Source organism: Diachasmimorpha longicaudata, chromosome 7 (genome assembly GCF_034640455.1).
Source record: "Diachasmimorpha longicaudata isolate KC_UGA_2023 chromosome 7, iyDiaLong2, whole genome shotgun sequence".
NCBI classification, from domain to species: Eukaryota; Metazoa; Arthropoda; class Insecta; order Hymenoptera; family Braconidae; genus Diachasmimorpha; species Diachasmimorpha longicaudata.
In genome coordinates, this window is record NC_087231.1 from 3,313,572 (window position 1) to 3,336,660 (window position 23,089).

General features: G+C 36.6%; 3 protein-coding genes and 2 long non-coding RNA genes across 12 annotated transcripts; 1 reads left to right on the top strand and 4 right to left on the bottom strand.

Annotated features, from left to right (window-relative positions):
- Positions 1 to 19: 19 nt before the first annotated feature.
- LOC135164656 (ataxin-2 homolog) lies at positions 20 to 8,577 on the bottom strand. Of its 6 annotated transcripts, none has more exons than XM_064125222.1 (6): positions 8,472 to 8,577; positions 7,015 to 7,299; positions 6,806 to 6,917; positions 5,014 to 6,717; positions 4,748 to 4,931; positions 20 to 2,588 (listed from the first exon to the last, which is right to left on the bottom strand). In XM_064125222.1, exons 2-6 carry the CDS (start codon positions 7,050 to 7,052, stop codon positions 2,059 to 2,061), a joined length of 2,568 nt encoding a protein of 855 aa, XP_063981292.1. In that variant the 5' UTR covers positions 7,053 to 7,299; positions 8,472 to 8,577; the 3' UTR covers positions 20 to 2,058. The 6 variants fall into 6 exon arrangements, with proteins under 6 accessions (XP_063981292.1, XP_063981294.1, XP_063981291.1 ...); XM_064125224.1 differs by lacking the exon at positions 8,472 to 8,577 and adding an exon at positions 7,918 to 8,259 and having other exon boundaries at positions 4,760 to 4,931; XM_064125221.1 differs by lacking the exon at positions 8,472 to 8,577 and adding an exon at positions 7,918 to 8,258.
- A 3,724-nt stretch (positions 8,578 to 12,301) lies between these two features.
- LOC135164687 (uncharacterized) lies at positions 12,302 to 14,209 on the bottom strand. The gene is made up of 3 exons (XR_010299367.1): positions 13,993 to 14,209; positions 12,529 to 12,594; positions 12,302 to 12,450 (listed from the first exon to the last, which is right to left on the bottom strand). It is a non-coding gene; the product is annotated as an uncharacterized LOC135164687 (long non-coding RNA).
- A 983-nt stretch (positions 14,210 to 15,192) lies between these two features.
- Positions 15,193 to 21,161, top strand: LOC135164686 (uncharacterized). 3 transcript variants are annotated; one of them, XR_010299366.1, is made up of 4 exons: positions 15,193 to 15,724; positions 15,977 to 16,631; positions 16,703 to 16,974; positions 17,968 to 21,161. It is a non-coding gene; the product is annotated as an uncharacterized LOC135164686 (long non-coding RNA). The 3 variants fall into 3 exon arrangements; XR_010299365.1 differs by having other exon boundaries at positions 15,977 to 16,587; XR_010299364.1 differs by having other exon boundaries at positions 15,977 to 16,974.
- On the bottom strand, positions 19,141 to 20,014 carry LOC135164681 (uncharacterized). Its single transcript, XM_064125282.1, has 2 exons — positions 19,680 to 20,014; positions 19,141 to 19,600 (listed from the first exon to the last, which is right to left on the bottom strand). The coding sequence occupies exons 1-2, from the start codon at positions 19,941 to 19,943 to the stop codon at positions 19,280 to 19,282; spliced, it is 585 nt and encodes a 194-aa protein (XP_063981352.1). The 5' UTR covers positions 19,944 to 20,014; the 3' UTR covers positions 19,141 to 19,279.
- On the bottom strand, positions 20,847 to 21,652 carry LOC135164685 (uncharacterized). Its single transcript, XM_064125288.1, has 2 exons — positions 21,403 to 21,652; positions 20,847 to 21,237 (listed from the first exon to the last, which is right to left on the bottom strand). Exons 1-2 carry the CDS (start codon positions 21,457 to 21,459, stop codon positions 21,031 to 21,033), a joined length of 264 nt encoding a protein of 87 aa, XP_063981358.1. The 5' UTR covers positions 21,460 to 21,652; the 3' UTR covers positions 20,847 to 21,030.
- Between the last annotated feature and the right edge of the window lie 1,437 nt (positions 21,653 to 23,089).

Consider the following 23,089-nt stretch of genomic DNA (forward strand, 5'->3'; position numbering starts at 1 on the left):
TGAAAAAAAATGCAAAAAGTTCTTCTCATTCCCTTTATTTTGATGTTCCATTCGTTTATCTTCAATTTCTCGGATAAAAAATTTGTGTCCAACGATGCCACGTCTCGAACTCGTGAAGAAAAAATTTCATTTAGCACTTTCCCAGCATTTTCTTAAAAGCTCTCACAACTTTCATCCTCGCATATTTCTCTTATGTCGTCTTCTCTCTCTCTCCGTCTCATCACAACGTGACAATTTCCCCCTATACATCAATTTCTCACATCATCTCCATTGTCAGCTGTCATTTACAGGCAGTTTATTTTTTATTTTTTATTTTTTCTTCAATTAAATTGTCATTTCCATGTTCATGTTTCCATTGCTAATTTTGTTTTTAACTTCGCGCCTAAAATTTAATTTTCAAATAAGTTGCCCTACTTTAAATCATTGCGATTTCCATCAGACTTTTATAGTTGACAATACTCAATTTAAATCACCCCCAAAATTTATGAACACGTTTCGCCAAGAATTTTTTTTTTTTTCAATTCAATTTAGTTTTATATTACTCTCTTCGGGGTTTTAATAACTTCATCATCGACACCTTCGCGAATTCGCAGGTATGTGACTGATATTTTCCTTCGTGCCATGAATGTCCACAGTTCAAGTGTCATTCAAGTCACAGGAGATCAATCGCATCTAAATGTTATGAAATCGTGAATCGATAGTCACTACCTGTTTTCGTGTCATTATTTTTCTTAACAAGAGAAATAAAAAGAATCTCAATATCATGAGATGAACAGTGCGTCTGTTTCACATGTCAGTGCAGCTCATTATCTGCAATCTCATCGAATATTTATTCGACAAATTGAATATTCTAGGCATTTTCCCAAAATGTGATATTCTCCGGTGCGAGAAAAAAAATATACTAAGCACCTCTTGCATTGTAGAACATCCCAACGATTTTCGTATTCGTGTATCTTTATATTATTTATTACACTATGTTGATGTCGATTCGAGATATAAAATTCGAACTTTTGGATTGTTCGATTTATTACAAAAGTCGCAGCGTTTTTTTCCTCGTTAACCTTTGAGTGCCTTCTTTTATGACTCATTTTTATTAATTTTGTTTTCAAACTACAGAGCGCAGCGGGCCTACATGATAATCCGGGTGAATCTACTTGAGCTTATAGCTGCATTATAAATCGATTAAAATTGATGATAACTCTTAACAGATCTTAGTCATCAATTTAATATATTTTCTTTATTTATCCTGATATTTTTTTAATATAGATTTTTCTGTCAAAACTGAGATTATATCGAGTTAAATAATTGTTCAATCATTAGAGCCATGGAGAATTTAAGTGACTCATATTTCAAATAAATTTCTAATAAAAAAAAAAATGTCGATTGATGATAAAAATTATTCCTTGGTTTTCATTTATGAATTTACTATGGTAAATAATTGTGATTCTACCTTATCTTGCAAAGTCTATAAAACAAAAACCCAAATAGTACGGATGGCTTGTCAAGCCATCATCGATGGCTGCTTTGAATATTTCATTGGGTTTTATAACGATATTTTTCATTAAATTATCCTATCGAGAGAATAGATTCGTAATTGTTAGTAGTCATCATACTCAACATAATGATCTAACAATTTCTCGTCTTGATTGTTCATCACCGAGTCTCTGATGTATCAAAGATGAGTGAATAAGAATGGAATACGCCACAAGGCTCAGTACCCATTGGAAACAAATAGAAAGGTACCGTAATTGAGCATAATGATGGCGATTGTGAAGGGAGGAATGAAGTTACTCCATTTTTTTTTCAAGAAAAAAAAACAATGATTTACCGGACGTCGTTAACATGATTGAGTTTTAACGTATCATATTTGAGAATATCAGAGGAAAAAAAAAACAAAATACGTGATAAAATTAAATTTGCTCCATCCTTAGTCCGCATCTCATTCTCAATGAACAAACATTTTTAGTTGATGATATTTAGTCATTAATAATTTGTTTCCTTTGTTTTATCAAGTGAAGAAAAATACCAACGACTCTATTTTCTCGATTTCCGTCTCGGCTACTGATTGTGTGGTAGAATAACTGGTATAGTCTGTTGAGCACCAGGTGGTGGTTGGGGTTGCAAATACTGCATGTGCTGCGGTGGAATTCCTAGATGATGGGGTGGAATAAGTGGACACATTATTGGGTAACTTGATGCATGGCCCTGGGGTGGTGGTTGTGGATATGATGGTTGTGGTGTACCAGGTGGATTATAGGCACCAGGTGTATGTGGTGGATTAGGATTTGCTGGTGATTGAGTTTGGCTTGGTTGTTGTTGTCCAACGTGAGGATGGGGATGGCCATGTGGACCAATGTACTGTATTCCATGATTTTGGGGTCCCGGTGATTCATGGTAATGGGGATGTGGTGTTGCCATGTGTGGTGGTGGTTGGACCATTCGAACCATTTGCTGATACGCTGGTTGACCTGGATAAGGCACCTGGAAGGATGGATGCAGTGGACCTGGTGCTAGAAGTGGCTGACCAGTTGCTGCTGCCACCTGCATCTGGGATGCTATGTCTGGAGCACGGTGTGGCATCATCGGCACTGAAATGGTTATTGCCTTTGTTACGTTTCAGTCAAATAAAAATTTTTTTGAAAGATTTTGGGAAAATAATTATTGAGTCACTTTCGTTATCTTAGAGAATTCGAGAGTACAAGAGTAATAAAAATTTCATATCCAACGAACTCAACTTAGTGCATCAGGCGAAAACATTCTTAATTTTTTAATTTTAAGATACTCTAGATGATTTTAATGATTGTTACGAACTCCAAATTTTCCCGAAAATAAATAAATGGATAAGATTTTTATATTAACGGTTCAGCAAAGTTGAGAGGACACACCTCATAAGAGATAAACGATTGTGCAGAACAAAGGGACAATGAAAATAATGATGATGATGGTAACATTGAACTAAATTCTAACGCACATTGAGCAGTAAACGTTGAAATTAGATGCTAATTATAGAGTGAGAAGTATTTTAAATGAGTTTGGTATCAAATTGTCGTTTTTAAGGCACCTCATGATATATTAAAAGTGACTTCATAGTTATTTTCATCGGTCGAAGGCTGTCAATTTTGATCGCGGTCACCGTTAATTGTTTTGTAAAATGATGACGTTGGATAAATCAACTTCATCTGGAACTTTTAAGAATGTGAATTAGACACGATTTTTAGCGCGAAAGTTGGGAATTAATAAAAGTTAAAGTATTATTAGAGTCGATGCAAAATTGAGTCTTAATTTGTGTAATGACTTGTCGTATTTTTTTATACTCGCACAATTTCAAAAGAACGTGATTTTGATCGACTGGGTGGTGAAAGAATAAAGTAAACAATAATATGAATATTTACAGGGACATCACAGTAGAGAAACGCGATTTTCAGCAAAAAGTTCGAAAAAGCTCTCCAGAATTGAGTTATTTTAACACTTTACAATTAATGGCATATTCATTTTCAAGAATTAAATTTCTGGATGAAGCGGGAGATAGTGATAGATTTAATCTTAATATTCTGACAGCTTTCGTTGGGGGAATCGCATTCTTTGGTGCAGAGAGTAGACAAGTTTCTAATTTTCAATAGAAGTCTTGAAATTTTTCAACTTTGTCGTCCGATCCTAGTACCAGTGCTGAAAAAAACTTCAATCTCTCAGTTGTAAAAATATCTAATGGTGTTAAACTACAAGTTGTTGAGATTAATTCTTCAGTAAAATATCCGGAGATTTCCTCCAAATTTTTATATAAGTCCGAGAAAAATTTCGTCCTTATCCTAATTAAATTTCCAGTACCAGCACTGAATTTTTTTCCTCATCACTACTTTGCGTCTCTCTTATCCTGCTGATACGATAATTTTTCTCAGAAATTTCTCGTCGCGTAGATATCGTTCGGAAACCAGTATTACCAGGCCTTAAATGTCAACCTTTACCAGAATTTTCCATTAACTCATCCAAAATGTTGCTGTTCGATGCTAAACCAGTAGCAAAGGGATAAAAGAAAATAAACTGGCTAATCTTCGAGTTACTTTTTTGACGAGTAACTTCGAATCTAGGAGAGATAATGATATTTTTCTAATGACCCCCACAATTCGTCCTGCAGAAACGGTAATAATAAAAATTTTGCAGTCATCCCCAGATTTCAAGATATTCATCAAAAACGGTCGCGAAAAAATATTTCCCCGTTCACGGATATCATCTTCGTTACTCTTCGGCCCTGCCAAACCCCCGTCCCTCTTTTTTTTTGTACTAACGCAGAGGGGTTCTGTGACAGACCAACAGCGGAGGTCCAGGGGCAGAGCCCGTGGCGGGGTCCGGCACGGAGCCGCCCTCCCTCCCCCAAAGAAAACAAATTATTAATTTATATAAAAAAAACGGTGAATGTGGTGAATAATTTAATGAAAATAAATCCTCTTTTTTCGAAAATTTGCATTTGAAATGAAAATGTCTCAAATAACTTGAAAAAATGAAAAATTAAGATTTATCTTGGGGATTTTTTTTTTCCAGGATCCATCAAAAACCGATTAATAGTTAGTGACTTGCCTTCTTTTACCACTTCACTAGTGAAATATTTCCTCTAAATTACCTAATGAGTTAAGTTTCTTCTGTTGAAAAGTAATAATTTGACTTTGGAAATATGAAACTTTTTATTCTCTCGGGATAAAATGTGTTGAGAAAGAAGATGAGATATAAAACCATGTTCATTGTTCTACGATACCTAGATACTGACCCTTCCGGAACCTTGCGCCAGGTTGGGCCTGTTGCTGTGTGAATGCGGTTGGTGGTTGACTTGTCATTACATAAGCTGGTGCCATAACAACAGCAGCTGGCATTGTAGCGCCCGAGTACTGAGGCGTCTGTGGTGTGTGTGGTCTGCTTGGTGTTGGAGTGCTGGGTGATCGCTGAAAATGCAATTATAACCATAATTTTTTATTTAACATGTTTTCAAGTAAAAAATGACAAATATTAATCTTATCAACGTACGGGAGTGAAGGGTTTGGCATTTGGATTTGGATTAAACTCCTTAGCATTGGGATTGAGGGTTGATTTCTTGAAGGCAGTGGTGATTTTATCAACAGCAGGTTCAGCAATATTTTGCTGCATTGGTGGAGTTGTCTGTACAGGTTGAGGTGGAGTTGTAGGCCTGACAGTAACTGGACCAGGTGGTGGTTTACTGGTAACTACAGGCTCCTCCTGCAGTTGAGGTGTCGGATGAACTGGCTGATGAGTAGGTTGAACAGGTGTAACTGGAGTTTGCTGATGTACCGGCTGATGATGAGTCTGTGGTATTGGTTGGGGTGTGTGTGGCTCCTGATGATGAATCTGTTGTTTTCTGGACATGAGGGGAGTGTCCTGTGAGTTGGTATCAGCGAGTTTGAAGTCCGATGAAAATTGTCGTAACTCATGAGATTCATCACGTCCTCGAGGTGTTGATATTTTTCTGTGATCAGGTTTTGGAGTCAGTAATTCGCCCCTCTGATTGTCCAACGAATTTTGCTGCTGAAGGGGAGTGTGAGGCATATGAGACCCATGAGAGGCATGCGATGTATGAGGTGGATGAGGTGGTGGGCCTTGTTGATGTGAACTGGGCACAGCATTAGACTGTGGAAATGGAGCGGGTGGTGCTTTATCGACTTGGTAGAGCTGTTGTCGTCCTGGACGTTCACGTTTATCAACACTGAGTTTGCTTGGTGGTGGTTGCTGGGACTGAGATGGTTGTGAGGGCTGAGGTTGTTGTTGCTGTGGGGTAAAACCAATGTGTCCCTGCTGAGGAGAAATGACTGGTATCGATGGTGGTGGTTGAGTTGTAGGGGGTGGAACAAATGGTGGTGGTGTATTGTACTGTACAACAACACCACTTGGTGGAATTCCTATATTATGAGTGCCTGGATGTTGGCCCTGTCCCTGTTGCTGCTGTTGTGCCTGAACTGGTGGATGACCAGTGCCAACGACAGGTAAACTACTCGTCTGCGATGAATTAATATTTGACGATGGTGATGGTTGATTAAACTTAGCAGCTCCTGGACTGGCTGATGGAGTTGGTGGATTTGTCTTCTGATATTTTCCACTGTTGACACTATTTCGTTTCTGTGGTGGAACATATTTACCATCATTGGCAGGCCTTGTTACAGAAGCAAAACGCTCCTCTTCATCACCATTTTCCAAATCTAGGCGTGCTTTGTGTGTCGGCTGTGCTTCAATTTCATTAGCTATTTCTGCAGCCTTCTGCTCCTGCTCCTTAAATTCCTTAGTCTCTTTGCGCTGAAGTTGTAGTGTATAACCAGACAATGATGGCTCAAATGTCGACTGTACACCGTATATTTGTTCATTCTTTCTGAACATCTCATGAGCATCCCAACCATTTGCTGTACTGTCTAGATCGTATTCATCCCCATTCATTGACATTGGTGCGTCCCATGGCTCTAATTCCTTCTCACCTATCGTACCATTAAATTTGCTAATTGCTGTGTCAGTCTGGAACGTATCTCTTATAGCATAATCAAGATCAACGTCTTTAGCTGACATTGTTATAATATCTTGTGGTTTAAATATCAGCTTCTCGACAACAGTGTCAACACTTATTTTTCCTGTACTATCCACACGATGTGCCATCTCAAGAACAACCTCGAATTGACTTGAGAATGTACGAAATATACCCTCATAGAGGGATCCATTCTGAGTCTGAATCTGAATGAAAAAATTTCAATAAAAAGGCACATCAGTTAAGAACATACCTCTTTCTTTTCTATTTTCAAGGTTACGTTGGAGATTTTACCTGCACTGTATTACCAACGTGGCTCGTCACTGCGTGCATAAAATGTGCGTTGTTGTACACACCCTCTGCTGCCACTGGAGTCCTCTCCTGGGGACCCCGGGCCCGCGGGGACCTGTAATTAACAAATATTTCAATTGTCTCCATCAACGATTACAATCCTAGGACACTAACGTCGTAATTTTAGGGGATTTTTCAATGGCAGTACGAACCTTGTTGGATTGGCACGATTCTTCCTCTTGTTATTCATTCTGTTACCAGACGAAGTATCTTCGCTACTGTATCGCGAATACTTATCGCCAGTACGCTGAGCGCCTTCTCGTTTCTTAGTGGGGACCGGAATTTTGACAATGTTACCGTACACCCGTATATTAAAAATTGTCTTTTCCAGTTGATCACAACAAGAATAAAAAAAAAATGAACAATGATTCTCAGCACTTGTTGATGAGAGCCCTAATGTCCTTCGATATATGCGTGAGGTCCACCGTCAATGTGCCCTGTAAAGCTCGATTTGTTAAAGCACCTCGAACGATTTCGAACGAGTAATTTTTTTTTTGTATTTCTTTTTTTTTAGGTTATACTGGTGACGCGCCTTTGGGATGTAGTGTCGTTTCGAATTGACTCGCGGGGTTATAAACAGAAATGTTGTAATACAACAAATTAAATCTGAATGTAGAAATAAAATAAATACAAAAATAAGTGATATGATCAACGAATAATTACGACTGTGTCAATCTAATTTCTCTTATCGTTTGATTCGTACACAAGACAAAAATAGTCGAGGCTAATCAAGCTTCGTCAATAGTTTGGATTCATAAGAACTGAAAAATAATTCCTGAGAGAGAATTGTGATGCAGAGCAGGAGGAGAGGAACAATTAATGGACAGAAATAATTTCTCTAATTGTCCGTTTTTTTTTTAATGTATGGTGTTGGATGACGTAACTCTTACTCTTTCTCGCTCACTCTCTCTCATTCTCTCTCACTCTCACTCTCTCAGCTCCTCACTCTATTTTTCTCAACAAACGCCAATGTTACTGCCACCCTTTCTTTTGTACTAGACCAGACGAAATAACACCGACGTCTCTCGATGTAGCGTGAATTGTCGTTAATCTACCTTTTACTGGTGCTCGACGTTGTCGTTGACGGATGCCGTATCAACGGTTCAGCTTAATTATAAAATTTTATTACTCCTTCGAATCAACAATAACTCGTTTTAACTGAATCGCGTGTAACACGCGTCAATGTTGTCCGTACAACACCCACAACTATTATATTCCAATGGTCGTGTACAGAATAATACGCGATCAATCAACATGTGGTGAACGGGAAGTGTGTAAACTCGCTTGTACCAAAAGCCCAAGTTACATGTAACACGACAAATTTTTCCCGTTTTTTTCTGTCTATTGCTTTGCCTCGGTGAAAATTGCGGAACAATTATACAGCACAGCCTGTTCCATTCCCCTCGATACTTAACGTTCCACTGTAGCCATTTATCGACCAATGAGAAGAGATCTTCGAGCATGCAGTCATGTGTCGTTACATGAAAATTCCGCGGAGGGACGCGTTCACTTAGTTTTTCAGTCTCGGGTCATTAATAGACATTTATATTTATTCATTTAACGTTTTAGTCAGATAAATAGTGGAATTTGGAGGTATTGAGACACTTACGGGGGATTTTTCCTGGGGGTGACGAAGTGGAGCAGGAAAATTTTGGATAGCAAATGGGTTTTTATGCAACACCGGAACGCGTTGGCACGGGAGACAGACCTAACCTAATCTGGGGGAGTGATTGTTCCCGCGATATTCGGATTATTTGGATTTAATTGCCAGTAAATCAGGGTATTTTAGAGGCTATTGGGGTGTTATGTAATACGTTTTGTAGGGCGGGTATTGGCTATAATGCTGCGGGAGGAGTTGGTCAAGGGGTTGATTGAGTTATGAGTTGATGATGGTGAGTTCAGATGAGGAAATGGCGACAGTATTTTTGTTTTACAGTAGCTCTGCTCATTTTGCTCTGCTCATTTCATAGAGAGGAATTCCTAAATCTGATGATGATAATAACATCGTACTATAATGATAATAAAATGATAATGATATCATCATAGTATATCATTACAAACCTGACGGTAGCAGAAAACGGATGTGAAGGAAACATCCGGCAATTTAAAGATTTAATTTTTTTTTGTTTTATGGCAAAAGATTTAGGTGTGACAGAGGCTAAATTCCGCAAGTATTCATTTTGGTTTCGACAATTATTTGAAGAAGAAATAGGATCACAATATTATTTTTGCGCAACCTATTTGGGACGTTTTTGCTTCCAAATGTGAAGCCTTGTATTTGACTGATTTTTCGATTTTCTAATTTCAGTTGCAAGTTGTCTACAATGTTATGAAACCCAAGAAACGATGTTTGTTGTATCATGTCTGTGTGTATGTGCTGGAAGATTCGCAATTTTGAAGATTAATTTTCAAAAAATTGTATCGGAAATTTAGCTTTGGGGAAATAGATTCTTAGAGCGTAATGGTTTTATTTGAGAGTAGGATTAAGAATCGTGGGATAAAGTTCTCCCAAGTGATGCTATAAGATTAGATTGTAGGCGTAGCAATAGGTGCTATTTATGGGAGAAACCCTGGAAATAGACATGGATGGGACAGGGATGCAAGCCTGTACGATAGAAGTACCTAGATGGTCATAGTTTTGGGGTTTATGAGACCCACAGATGTGACAGGGGACCATCGTTTCCAGCCAGCGAGGTCCAGAGACGCTGCTAGGGTCTACTCCAGAGCAGAAGGTAGTCAGAGTTCAGACTAGAGGGTCAGAGTTCAGACGAGAGAGATCGAGTTTAGAGGGAGAGGTATAGAGTGTAGACGAGGTGTGGAAAGAGTGCCACCCTAATCATTGTTTAACTTAAAATCAAGTGTAGTTATGATCATAGTCTGTAATGTTTAGTAGTGTATGATGATATTGATAAATAGATATCTGTTAAACATTTGTATCTTTACGACCAACTTCCTTTGACCTACATATCCCATAAAATTGTCAAAAATACGGTAATTTTCATCTTATGATAGCTATCATAGACCTTTACTTTGGTTGATGGGTCGTTTCAGCTTAATCGGTCCAGTAGTTCCTAAGTTATAGTCAGTTTTTTAAAACTTCGTATCCTCAAGATCTCAAAAACGACTGCAAGGATTTCAGTATTTTTAAAATCCTCGTCTAAGTGAGTCCAATCAGGATCCATTGAAATCTCCAAATTTTTGGAGTAGAATTTCGAGATATCGTCGTTTGTAGGTTTTATCATCATGAACGTTATGTAAAAACAAATTAACAAAAAATAGAGATAACAAGTTGAAATTTTGTATACTTGTAGTTCTCATAATATAAAAGGCTGCCATTTTTGATGGACACAATCGGCCAGGGGATTCCAAAGATATTACATCTTTTGCGTGAATTTATTTCGTTGAATATTTCATGAACCACTCGACAGATTTCATTTTCTTTGTCAAAAGAGTCGTCTCAGTGGGCACCATTTTAGCAATTTGAGCAATTTAAAATTTCGTATAATCATCGATTTTATAATATGAAACCATCAGATGTCCGATGGACACAATCCGTTGGGTGGTTCTCACAAAATTTATTGTTTTGTTGAAGTTTATGTTATTAATATGTTAAATATATATTTCCAAACCCCCCTGGCGACTTAAATTGCGAATATCTACGTTTTCCTTTTTGACATTAAATTGGTGCGAATCCATTTGGACATATACTACCAATCGAATTGGTAGAAACGAAGAAAAAAAATAGTAACGCGTAAAGGATCGGCCACATCACTTCTGGCCAATAGCATTGGTCGTCTGCTGTTTTTCATTTTTACACAATTAATTTAGCAAATAAATGAATATATAGTTATATAGATATATTAAGTCACATAATACAAAATATTCCAAAATTATAATTTGATTAACACTGAACTGATCAAAGTTACTTAATGGGTACGTCTACGCATCCTTTTGTTATCGTCGACGTCATAAATAGCGTTGAGTTTTCGGACAACTGTTTTCGCACGATCAGTGATAAAACTATCGACTTGACCGAGAACATTAACAGCTTGTATCATCTTCCGAAATCGTCGATTCAATTTCTCCGTCCGTTCCAATGAGGTCTCCTGTTTTTTCATCGTACTGTCTGGTAGGAACTCATCCCCGGACAGGACCTTTGAGATCTTCTCCAGGAGATGTTTATGCTCTTTAGTAAATTCTTCGCTGCCAGCCACCATGAATATCTACGGATAAAAGTTCCATAAGTTAAATTTTCTTCTGTCTCATATCAGGACAAAGGGAGGACTGAAGAAAGTTCATTGTCTCTTAATCCTAAAATTATGCGGTGAGGTAACCCTGGCAGGAACTGCCAAGCATCGACAGCAGGGCCAAGCTTGACATTTCCTAGCATAGGTCTGGCATCAAGTGATGGTTATAGCTATCTAGGGCAATCGTCATTTCGCTAGGTCACCCTGAAGGTCGGGCTTGAGCTGATGGTCATACCAATGGAGTCATAAAATTATGGAAATTTCATTGGAGTCGATTTTTTTTTTATTTTTATTTAAAAATCAACAATTGTCTTGTGTCAATGGTTGATTAATGTGAAGTTGACTCATTAAATAGGAATCACTTGATCATTTTGGATGATTCGCACAAATTATTTATACATTATAGTTCAAGTGTTTGATAGCAGATTTTTATAACAATGTTATAAATGGAAAGTGAAATACGATATCTCATTCTAATCTCAAAGTCTTTTCCACCCGACAATATCCTCTCTGATTCACCATATGAATTTCTCCGTTTAATTATAATTGACTTGAACAAACGTAGAAACTTGCTGATTACTATAATCACTTATTTAATTATAATGATAATTCACGTTCACAAGTACATCGACCAATTTGTAGAAAAAAGAAAACTTTTGCTTGGAAAGAAATGGAATGAAATCTTGTTATTCCACTAAATAATAGAAATTTCAATTCTAGAGAATTTCTATTTCTTTCAAATCAAATCTATCTCAGACAAAAGATAACTGGGTTTCACTTTTGTTTGAAAATTGTTAATCCAATGATAATCGATCCAAATGAAATTCTCTTGATAAAATGATTTTTCTTTATCAGTGGAGTCCATCACTTCTTCCCATCTAGCATTTCAAAAGAATTGACGTCAATTTAAAAAATCTTACGTCAAAAAAAATCAGATGGAAACGACTGATAACATGATTCACCTCCAAACATGAAAAAATGAATGCAGGAAGTTTTTCATTAAAATTTTGAAATTACTCAAACTTACCGTAAATATTGTCGCGAGGGGCACAATAATCACGTACCGGGAAGTCATCCTCACCCAACTGAATTTTATATTATTTTCGTAGTTGTTAATTTACTGTTGGAAATAAGCGACAACTAACTATTGGCGACTACAACCGATATGTGTATAAAAATTATTTGTACTGACTTGAAATCGAGGTTGAATGCAAAGATGCTGAAGTTTACAATTTTGTGTCAACAAAAATTTGCCACCACATTGTCCTCAGTGTGAAACTGTTGACTCTTCATTTTTCAATTTCAATCGTAAAATTTTTAATGACAAGGGATTATTGATATCTAAAATACGAAACATCCTTTGTAAGTTTTTCGTAAATTTCGGTGAAATTGAATCAATTGCTTTATGTGGCTTCTCACTAATTTTAAATCTTCGTGGTACCGATGTCGTTCTGAGGGTCCATAGTGCAGTGACAGTCTTCCAATCTGGAAAAAAATATGAATAACTGCTTGTAATTAAAATTTTATAGTAAAATCACAAATGTTATTTACTCTAACAAAAGTCATGCAACATTGTTTGTCAGGAATCTCTTCTTTGTTATGATTTTTAACGAAATTCGTGGCAAGTTCCTGCAAGAATTAGCTACTGGCCATCCCCTGAGGCCTTCAGCCAAGTATTTACATATTATATAGATGATAACTGATATAAATAAAAAAAGCTATTCAGATATAACAAAGAAAGCATTCAGTTTAAATGCTTGGAGATAAAGAACGTAAAAAGGGACGACGGGACCCGCGAGGCGCGTGTTGGAGTCCAGTTTAGGACATTAGAATTTTTAATCTTTCGGAAGCCATCGAAGAGAAGTCTAGACACCATAAATCATCAAAAAAATTTATTTCTTGATGAAGCTTGGTTGAGGGACGCTGAGCTGGCCAAGGTCTTCCATAGTTTTCCTTGATCACCAGGAGAAGTCGGCCCATGACACCGCGAATACACTGAAAAAAGTCGAGTAGAGTATACATGGAATAAATAAATGTTACTATAAGAAAAGTAGCGATAGTTTCTTCACGAGTTTGCAGGTCTGGCAAGATGGTACAATATGAAGGGATGAAATGATGTAAGGAGTTACAGAATTTTATAATCTACTCTTGGGAATGGACAGAGTCCCCATGAGCTGGGGACCATGGAGATGGACAGGCTTCCCAGGAGCCTGAACCCATATTTTCACTTTTGATGATTTTGAGATTCTCCAATAAGGTAGACTGAGAGTAGTTGTAATGAGTCCGGATGCTAGGATCAGGCTTCCCCGGTAGGGATTGCCAAACATTGACAGGAGGACCGACTTTGGTTGACTCTGAACTGTCAAGCCTGGTATATCCTACCCTAGGCCGGGTTTAACCGATGGTGATGCCAATCTAGGGCCAAAGTTATTTCGATAGGTCACCCCGAAGGACAGTAGTGAGCCTAGTTCATAGCCTGGTTCAAACTTGCTGCCAGGATTGAAGCTTTCTGTAGTGGGTCTGGCATGAGCTGATGGTCATACCAATGGAGTCATAAAATTATGGAAAATTCATTGGAGTAGACTATTTTCCATTTTTATTTAAGAAATCAACAATTATCTTATGTTAATCGTTGATTAATTAAATAGACATCACCTGCACATTTTGTATGGTTCACATAAAAGTTTTTTATACATTATATTTAAGTGTATGATAGCAAATATGTTTAATAACATTATAAACGGAAAATAAAATAAATATGTAGGACCTCATGATGATGTCTGAGGGCCCACTGATGTCTTGTCTCTAGATCCAAGAAGGTGGATTGGAATTTTAAGTAAATTTGTCCAACTTCCCAAAGATCCAATTGAAAAAAAAACTCACTAAATTCAGATAATCAATGATTATGATGATGTCTTGTCTGTGGATCCGAAAAGGGGCTGGGAAAGTTCAGCTTGGTTCAACGGTGAGGTCCAACATAGGCTCCCTCTTGTTTCACTCCCAGCATTTTTTACGTTAAGCCCAAGCTATGACGCCAGTCTAGAAACAGACTGGGCTTGTCTTGGTTCAAGTCTGGTCTAGGGTTCGTTCAATTATTATTTCCTACCTGGGTTGTGGCAGAGGTCTTGAACAGGGTCCAGTTTGTTAAGAGCTAAACTCGTTGTCAGTTTGTGGAGGTTATCAACGATGAGTTCCATTTGGATCTGCTCGTAAACGAGGGTAAGTGGAGAGGGTCGTTGGGGTGATGAATGTTAATGATTTTCGGAGGGTGGATCTCTCGGCTACGGTTATTATTTCTTTGGCACCGAGTCTGGAATAAAGAAGAAGAGGATGGGCGTAATCTACTGTTGAATGGCATATTGCTCTGTATATTTCAACATCAGGAACCTGTTTAGTTAGAAATATCTTGGAGTTTAAGAGCAAGGACAACTTCCACTGAAAATTCTAGATGATCATATAAATGTTTTATCATCCTGATTGGAAATTTCGAGCAGATTCAACTGAGAATTTGATGAGGTCAACTCTGACAGCTGATGAGGCTGTGATGTTCCCTTGGTGCGAGCCCAGGAACGAGCCCAGGAACGAGCCCAGGAACGAGCCCAGGAACGAGCCAGAGGTGGTCCAGTGCTGGCTGTGTCAGCCCAACACTCCGCCAGTAATGGGCCAACAGTGACTTATTTTTCACGTGTGGGGAACTCTAGGTGGGTTACCCAAGTAAGAAAGTCGATCGAAATGTCCATATTTTTTTGGGTAAAATTTGGAGACATCGCCGGGTTGAGTTTTTATCATAAACGTTGTGAACATCATAAATTAATGAAAAATAGAGATAGGGAGTTTAAATTTTGTACACTTGCAGCTGTCAAAATATCAAAAGTAGCTGTTTTAGATGAGTGCAATCTGCCAGGCTATTCCAGAGGTATATAGCTTTTGCTATAAAATTTATTTAGCAAAATCCCTTTCAATATTTATGGAGGAGGGTCAAACGTTTACTTTGAGCACAATTTCCACCCAAGTTTCCGGATATTTTATTTTTTAAAAATCCGAAAAATAAATTATAACACACTATTCCTATAAAGGCCGCGTTCTCATATCTTAATTTCATTTTTGGTAGTATTAGAACGTTTGTTGACATGTATAACTACTTCATTGTACTTAAGTTTGTTCGTTCTGCTTTCAAGATTTTTTCAAAATATTGAAAAAGATAAGTTTTCAGTCAAATAAGTGAAAAAAATTGAATTGAAAACCCTCCGATCCGACCAGTGGCCGTATTGGATAGTTTGAATCCGAGGGCTCCACTGATTTGGCAACATGGCATTCTCTCCCACTATGCAACGTCTTTCGAATACAACCGTAAATTTTCCGAGTGGAATGTTTCAAATCTTTAAGGGGTTACTCTCATGTGATCACTTCGAAAAATCGATTTTTTTTAATATTTTGACAGTAAAACCTATTGAAAACATGCTGTGAAAAATTCAGACTGAAATTCATAGTATTTGATAAGTTACAGCTCATAGTCGCCGACGTGTCGTAAGCGACTGTCTACCAGGCTTTAAACTTTAAACGCATTTTTCTCGAATCATCATTTTCTGAAACTGTCATGGTCCTACAAAAAAAAGTATTCAACCGATTGCTTTAAAATTGACATATGTTCTTCTACTCATTTATAGTTATCATCCTTACCAGAATTGTTTATTTTCGAAAATATTTTCATATTTTTTTTAAACGATTTTTAACGAAAAAGAACAAGATTTTCGTGATTTTTTTTTGAAGTTCGATATATTTTTTTTTTAATGAAATTGATTATATTTGGTAGGGACGATAGCCGCAGAACTACTGAATAATAATCCATTCGATTTTTTTATCTCAGACACCATGAACAGCCGCTATCACCATGACCAGTGAACTACTTTTTTTTGTTGGGGACTACTTTGATTAAAAAAAAATATATTAAAAATGTAAAAACCGAAAAAAAAAATTTTTTCGTACATTTCAAAATACAAATAAAAATATATTAAAAAATTAAAATGATTGAATTTTGTTGTCGCATAAAAAAAAATTCCTAAAAAGTGGTAAAATGTATACGTTCACATGAGAGTACCCTCTTAAATCTTAAAGTGAGATATTATCTTCAAGATATGTAACTCATGGACCGTTAAAATAATTCAGAACAATCTGAGTCAAAAAAATATTTGGATATCAGTAAAATTGAACAGTAAAAAAAATTGAAGGTACGTTCCAGTCGTCTCTAACATTTTCGAAGAGGATTAAATTTTGTCTAATTGGAGAGACTTCGAGGCAAATATCACATGAAAAGGATCACAATTTTCCGGAAACACCGAGGGCATAAGAGTAATGAACATTTTGAATCAAATAGTCAACATTCGACCTCATCAGTCTCAATATTGTCGATTCCCTGCAATAAAATGTCTTGTGATGGGGGACGATTCAATCAATCAATTCAACAAACCTGTCTCGCCGGTGGGTGATACTTAAATATATCGGGATTCAAGGGATCACATGATGTAACTAGAAGTACCGACAATAATAAACAAAATATAACAAATTGACACTGACACATTCTCTTCTTTCTCAGCACACAAAGTGATGTTATAAGAATGCCGGACTTATTATCTGTTATTGTTTACCGGATACCAGTGAATTTTGCAATTTTTTAAATTTCAACTTCCGCACGTGGAAAGTCACATCCGGTAGTGAACGATGGGAAACATAAATGAGTTGACTTAAATTTTCCTTACGCATAACATTAAATTTGCGAATAACTTAGTCTACGGTTTCAGTTGGACAATGAATAACCGAGTGATCATCCTCACCGCATCTGCAGTTATAATCTTGTTGTTTCCAAATGTAAGTCACTGCAAATTTTTATTGATTGATGGACTTAAAGTCGAATGATAATCTGCCACAGACATAATTAGCTCAAAATCCGTATCCGTTTGTTCGATTATTTAGACAAGGAAATCATACGAATATTACGAAGATTTTTATTTGAAAAGTTAAAGTATAGTTCAGTGTTTTTTATTTTTATTTTTCGGTGTTCTCTAGGCGAATTCTGAATGTTTCGTCTATTATTTCATACAGTTTTTAAAAAATATTCTTTTTCCCACGGGCAAACGATTTAGTACTTTGACTACTACACAGAAAGAAAAATCAGACAATTTTTATCGTGTGATTCCGAGAAAAATTACAATGCTGCTTTACAATTTCGGCGCAAACTGCAGTTCTGAGAAAAAATACAATACCGCATAATAAAATGTGTTTATCGGCTTAAGAAAATTTCTATATCGACATCGTCAAAATTCAAGGTCTGATGGAACATTTCCTAGAACGAAGCCCAACGTTGACAATAATCGACTACGTGCGACACTCATCGTTAACCGATCACAATGAGTTACTGAAAAATTGCTGTGTGGCACAGTAAAAAATGAAGGAAGGCTCAATAAAACAAACCGACCTATCTAGAAATTAAAAAAAAAATTCTATCAATTTTTCATTTAACCTCAAATAAAGATGGTGGACCTTCATATTTTATAATGTCATTTAGTAAATTTTACGAAGCTTCAAATCATTAATTACAAAATTATTCCAAAATTTCCGGTATTGATAGGGATTTTCATGTCTGAGTAAAAGACATTCCATTGCATCTCGATTCTAGTACCCGGCACAGTAATTTTTCAGACTTTTCTCTTCGTGTAAAATCTCAATTCTTGACCGTTCATTTCGTACTTCATTACACATATTTCTACCACTCAGTGACTTCACATTTCTTCGAGTTACCCCGCACTTGCCAAAATATTTTGGGCTGACTCCTATCCATTTCGATAATTTTCTCAATATCAGCAGGTTCCAGCAGCACCGGGTGGGAATTTTCTGTCGTATTCGGGATCAGCCGACACTCGGTTCTACAGTCCTCTCACGTTATTAGCCTCCAGAGCTGTGAGAGCCGTAATTAACATAGCATCGCTCGTCTATCAACTCCTACCAATTCCTGATTCTGTGGAACTAAGACCACTGGGACTTACCATCAGCAAAGGACCTGATTGCCGTGACCAACAGCGCAACCGTTATTCATTTTTTTCGACGATTAATTGAAGTTATAAAAAAAGCTGTATAAACTTACAAGTTTTGTGGCAAATAATAAAAAGAGTTCCAAACAAACAGGCGACCGACGCTATTCGACAGAAGTGATGTGACTGATACTTTACGTCTTATTATTTTTTTTCCTTCATTTCTACTAATTATTTTTTTTTTCCTTCATTTCTACCAATTCGATGTAAAAAATGAAAAGGTAGATATTCGCAATGTGAGTTAGTGTGGTACTGACATTCACCAGGGGCTTTGGAAAGATATATTTAACCCAGTAGTAACATGAGCTTCAACAAAACAATAAATATTGCAACAACCATCCGACGGATTGCATCGATCCGACGTCTGATGTTTTAATACCATAAAAATCATGATCATAACAAATTTTTACTCGCTATCCCAATTTTTCATCAAATTATTGAGTCTCGAATATTGAAAATATTTAAGAAATGGAAAAATGGTGACATCTCGCAATTTTTAGAGACGATACTTATTTTCATAATTTTGTATGATATCCACTGGGACGAGTATGTTGAAAAAAATTGAAATCCTTGCAGTAGGTTTTGAGATATTTGACACAAAAGTTGCTAATTGCATGAACTACTTGACTAATTGAGCTGAAATGATGCAACAAAGTAGAGGTTAATGGCGTCTAACAAAACGTGAAAATTCAATGTTTTAACCACAAATGTGACGGTATTTTTTTACAATATTCTCAAAATGAATCTTCAAAATTGCGAATCTTTTAGCACATACACACAGACGTGGTACAAAAAACATAGTTTTTATCGCGTTTTTAATATAACATTCTAGACTTGCAACTGAAATTAGAGAATCCAAAAATCCGTCAAATCTAAGACTTCCATTCGAAAGCAAAAAGGATATTTTCATAGAAACCAATTTGTACCAGAATAAAAATACAATAACTACAATTATTGAAAATTATTATTTAATTCTTTATATGCTTCTTACAACAAGAACAGTACATTTTTTACAGCAAACAGTCGAAGAATTTTTTAATTTGGGTCCATCATCTGCAATATTGAGTGTTACATATTCGAAGATATTACACCTTTGGTGCCTCGGTGACAGCCAATTGTCGCAGTTGAGTGTCCAGATTGTTAGTGGTCTTGACAGCGATCTCCACCGCCTGTTTGGTGAACTTGGCAAGATCTTCCTGGACCGTCTCCGAGCTTTTGCTGATCTCCTTAGCAGCTTTGCTGGATTCCTCAATGAGAAGATTGAGCCCTTGAGTCAATTTGGTTCCCAGTTGACTCGCCTGCTCCTGGGCCTGGGGTATTTGGGCATTGATGTCATTGACAACACCACTGAATTTGGTCTTCACTCCATCCCAAGCTTTCTGGATTTCCGGACTCTTAGCTTTAACCTAATGAATCAGAACATGTCGTTGTCAGATATTATTAGACACTTTTTCTCCCAGAATTGTCCACAAAATGTCAACTTACATCTTCGGAGATCTTGTTCAGCAAATCCTGGAGATTATTGGCAAATGAGCTGCTCTGAGTCTTGAGTGACTCCAGGGTACTTTGGCTATCCTTCTCCAAACGTTTGGAAAGCTCCTGTCCAAGATTGGTGATGCCAGCCTTAGCCTGTTCAATTAGATCTGACAATGGAGCTGGTTGAGCTGCTGCTGGAGGCTGACCAGCTGGAGATCCAAATGCAACGGCCGCACAGCCAATGACAATAATTGCACAAGCACCCTTCATCATTTAATATTAAAATTAACTGTCAAAACCTTTTTTGTCAGAGTAACACAAACGACTGATGTAATCTTTATATTGTGGTCTGTCTTTTATAGTATTTGTTATCTGTAAAACTGGGGGCAAAGTGCTGGGTATCAGCAGTTCGTTCATGGAACACATTCTTTCATATTCTCTCCAAACACAGTGTAAGACCTTGTCTCCTGAGGTTTTCCCATGTTTTTAAAGAACTTTCTTATATTCACACATTTGCAAAGATGATAACCCTGACTAGATTCCAACGGATAGTTGAATATTCATTGGCTCCCGTCCTTCCTGGGTAAAAACGATTACCATATTTTACCTCGAAAACTTATCTCTACGAATTTTCGACAGAAATTTATTTCATTTTCATTGTTCATTGTTGAATTTTTTCACAATCTCACAATTTAATATCTCTTAGTCGATAACATGTGTTCGAAACATGGAATAATAAAATTAAAAAAAAAAATGTTTTTTCCTCGTAAAATAATAATATTTTATCTGAAATTTCTGACTGAGTCGTCGCCTTAAACAGAGAGTTCATTAAAGGTCGGTATTACATCAGTTCGATTTGTTTCTGAGACGAATAAAGCTGGCATTGTACTATGGAATTTACTAGATTATATTTATATTTTTATATTTTTAATTTACTAGATTATATTTTCCATTAATCTTTCCGCCATGCTTTGTTGTCGTTATAAATAAAAAAATAATGAAGGCGGTCTCATGTTTAATGAGTCAAGATTTTTCACGTGATTGGGTCAACATCTTCGAGCTCCCAATCAGAAATGACAAATAAAAACTATTTCTTTGACAAACCCCCTGAATCCCAGACCGAATGACACTGATAAGGAATTGTATGGTGATAGGAAAAATAATGTTAACAACTCATTAACCTTTCCATCGTTTGTGATTTTATTTAATTACCATATCTCCTCTCTTCTATATCATATATTAACATCGTGAGACAAAAACTCCATTCATTATTTGTTGGTTCCCTTACATAAAATTATCAGATACAGAAAATCTTAGATAATTAATTTACAGCGATGAGAAGAGAGCGTAGATGTCTCATTTATGAGCTGGGAGGGCTCCCGGTTTTGGGGATGATTTTATCAGCTCCCTGTTTTAATTCCTCCAGCAACTCCCGGCCCTTCTGGACCAAATCCTGTATCTTGGGATCCTTGGAGATATTCTCGAAGGTCTGTTTCAATGACTCATACACGTTGTTCAAATCTTCTTGGACTTTGTTGGTGTTGTTATCCTCCTGGGCTGGAGCAGCCTGAATAACACATGATAATTAATAATTGCAGATGATAATTAACAATAACACGTGATAATTAGCAATTACACATCATAATTAACAATTACAAATAAATATGATAATAAACGATTTTATTCATCATGTTCTCCAATATTTGTCACAAAAAAAATTGATGGAACTTACCTCAATCAGGCAGATGAAGAAGGCAATAGCCATAACAATCAAGTACCAACGTGCCATTTTGTGGATTAATGATGAGAGAACTCAGGATAAAAAAAAAATCTGACTTGGAGAGACTGCGAGACCCAACTGATGGCGAACGCTCTGAGCTTTTCTAGTTAAAGCCGTTCTGGGGAGATTAGATGATAAGAAGGCCAAGGGTCGTGAACTGTTATCGTGATTCTGTATTTATTCTTATGTTCACCGTCTACCCTACACCGTCTGATAGTATGAAGAAAATCGTACAATTTCTCGTATTATATAGTGTGAAAAAACGTTGAATATTATACATGCGTATCATGGTCATCCCATCCGACTAACTTTACATTCTTATCGGGTGGATAAGCTTTTTGCTTTTTTTTCTATCGGCTGTCTCATATAACCACATTTCTGCGAATCTCTTATATTACTTTTTGTGCCTGCTATTTCCAAGTGAAATAGTAACACTGATAAGCATCCGATGAAGTCACTTGATATTTATTTTTGTTTGAATAGCTTTTTCAAAATTTTATTTATGATGCATCATCGTTATTCATGATCAACGTTTGTCTGATTACAACTGAAAATGATGGCAAAATATCATATGAAATTGCGTAATGATGATGCAGAGTACGAGGGTACATTTTTATTGAGGAATGTAATCGGTTGCATCATTTTGTTATTTCACGTTGTGTATATTTTTTGGATAAAAAGAGATTGTGGTCGTGAATTTTGAGACGTTTTATTTTTTTTATTTGATTTAAAGTCGTATCAATAGTTTGGTTGTTACCGACTTGAACAGAAATTTGGTACGTTTCAGTAGCAAAGTGATAAAATAAAATATGTCACTTCTGTCTATTGATCAGTTTTTTAATGAATACCATAGAATCTACGGGGGGTAGCAAAATTTTCATTGGATTTTTTTTTCTGGAACGAATTGAGAAATTCAATAAATGTTATGACAGAAAATCCATTATCTCTCTTAGTTGATCTCCTTTTACCACTTCGTTACTGGTTTTTGATTACATAAAGATTTGTTAATTGTTCCATTAAATGAAGAGATATATATTCATTTGTTTGAGCCGTTCGAATATTAATTTCAATTTTTTTTCACCGTTTAGTAATATGTTCACTCATTCTGTTAATTTCAAATTCCTCCTGATGTTTACGTAGTCTCCACAGCTCATGAGGATGTGTTTTACTCTAAAGTTTTGTTGATGGTGAAAATATTGGCACAGAATATTTTAAACTATACTATAAAAGGAATCGAACACCCCGGTTCGAACGATTCAATAAATTTCCTCGTAGAACAATTACATCAGCCAACGGAGCCAGAGCGAACCATTACAGCTTAGCCAGCTCTCTTCAACGTGTGATTGTTGAATGTGTAGCTCCCGAGGAGCATCTTGATCACGTGCTCTGGTACTGCCACAGTGTGATGGTCATTGAATAAAGTTCCTCGTTGCATTGCAACACGAAGATTGCCTCTGTACCGCACAGGGTCAGTCTATTCCTTCAGAGCCTGAATCGTAAAGTTCTCTTATATATTGATTCCTTCCTGAATTCTTCTGGATTAAACATTTAAATATTGATAATTCATAATTATATGTAGTGCATATGATATAATTTTCTGTATATTTTTTTAAACAGAATTGCATGCATTAAATAAAAA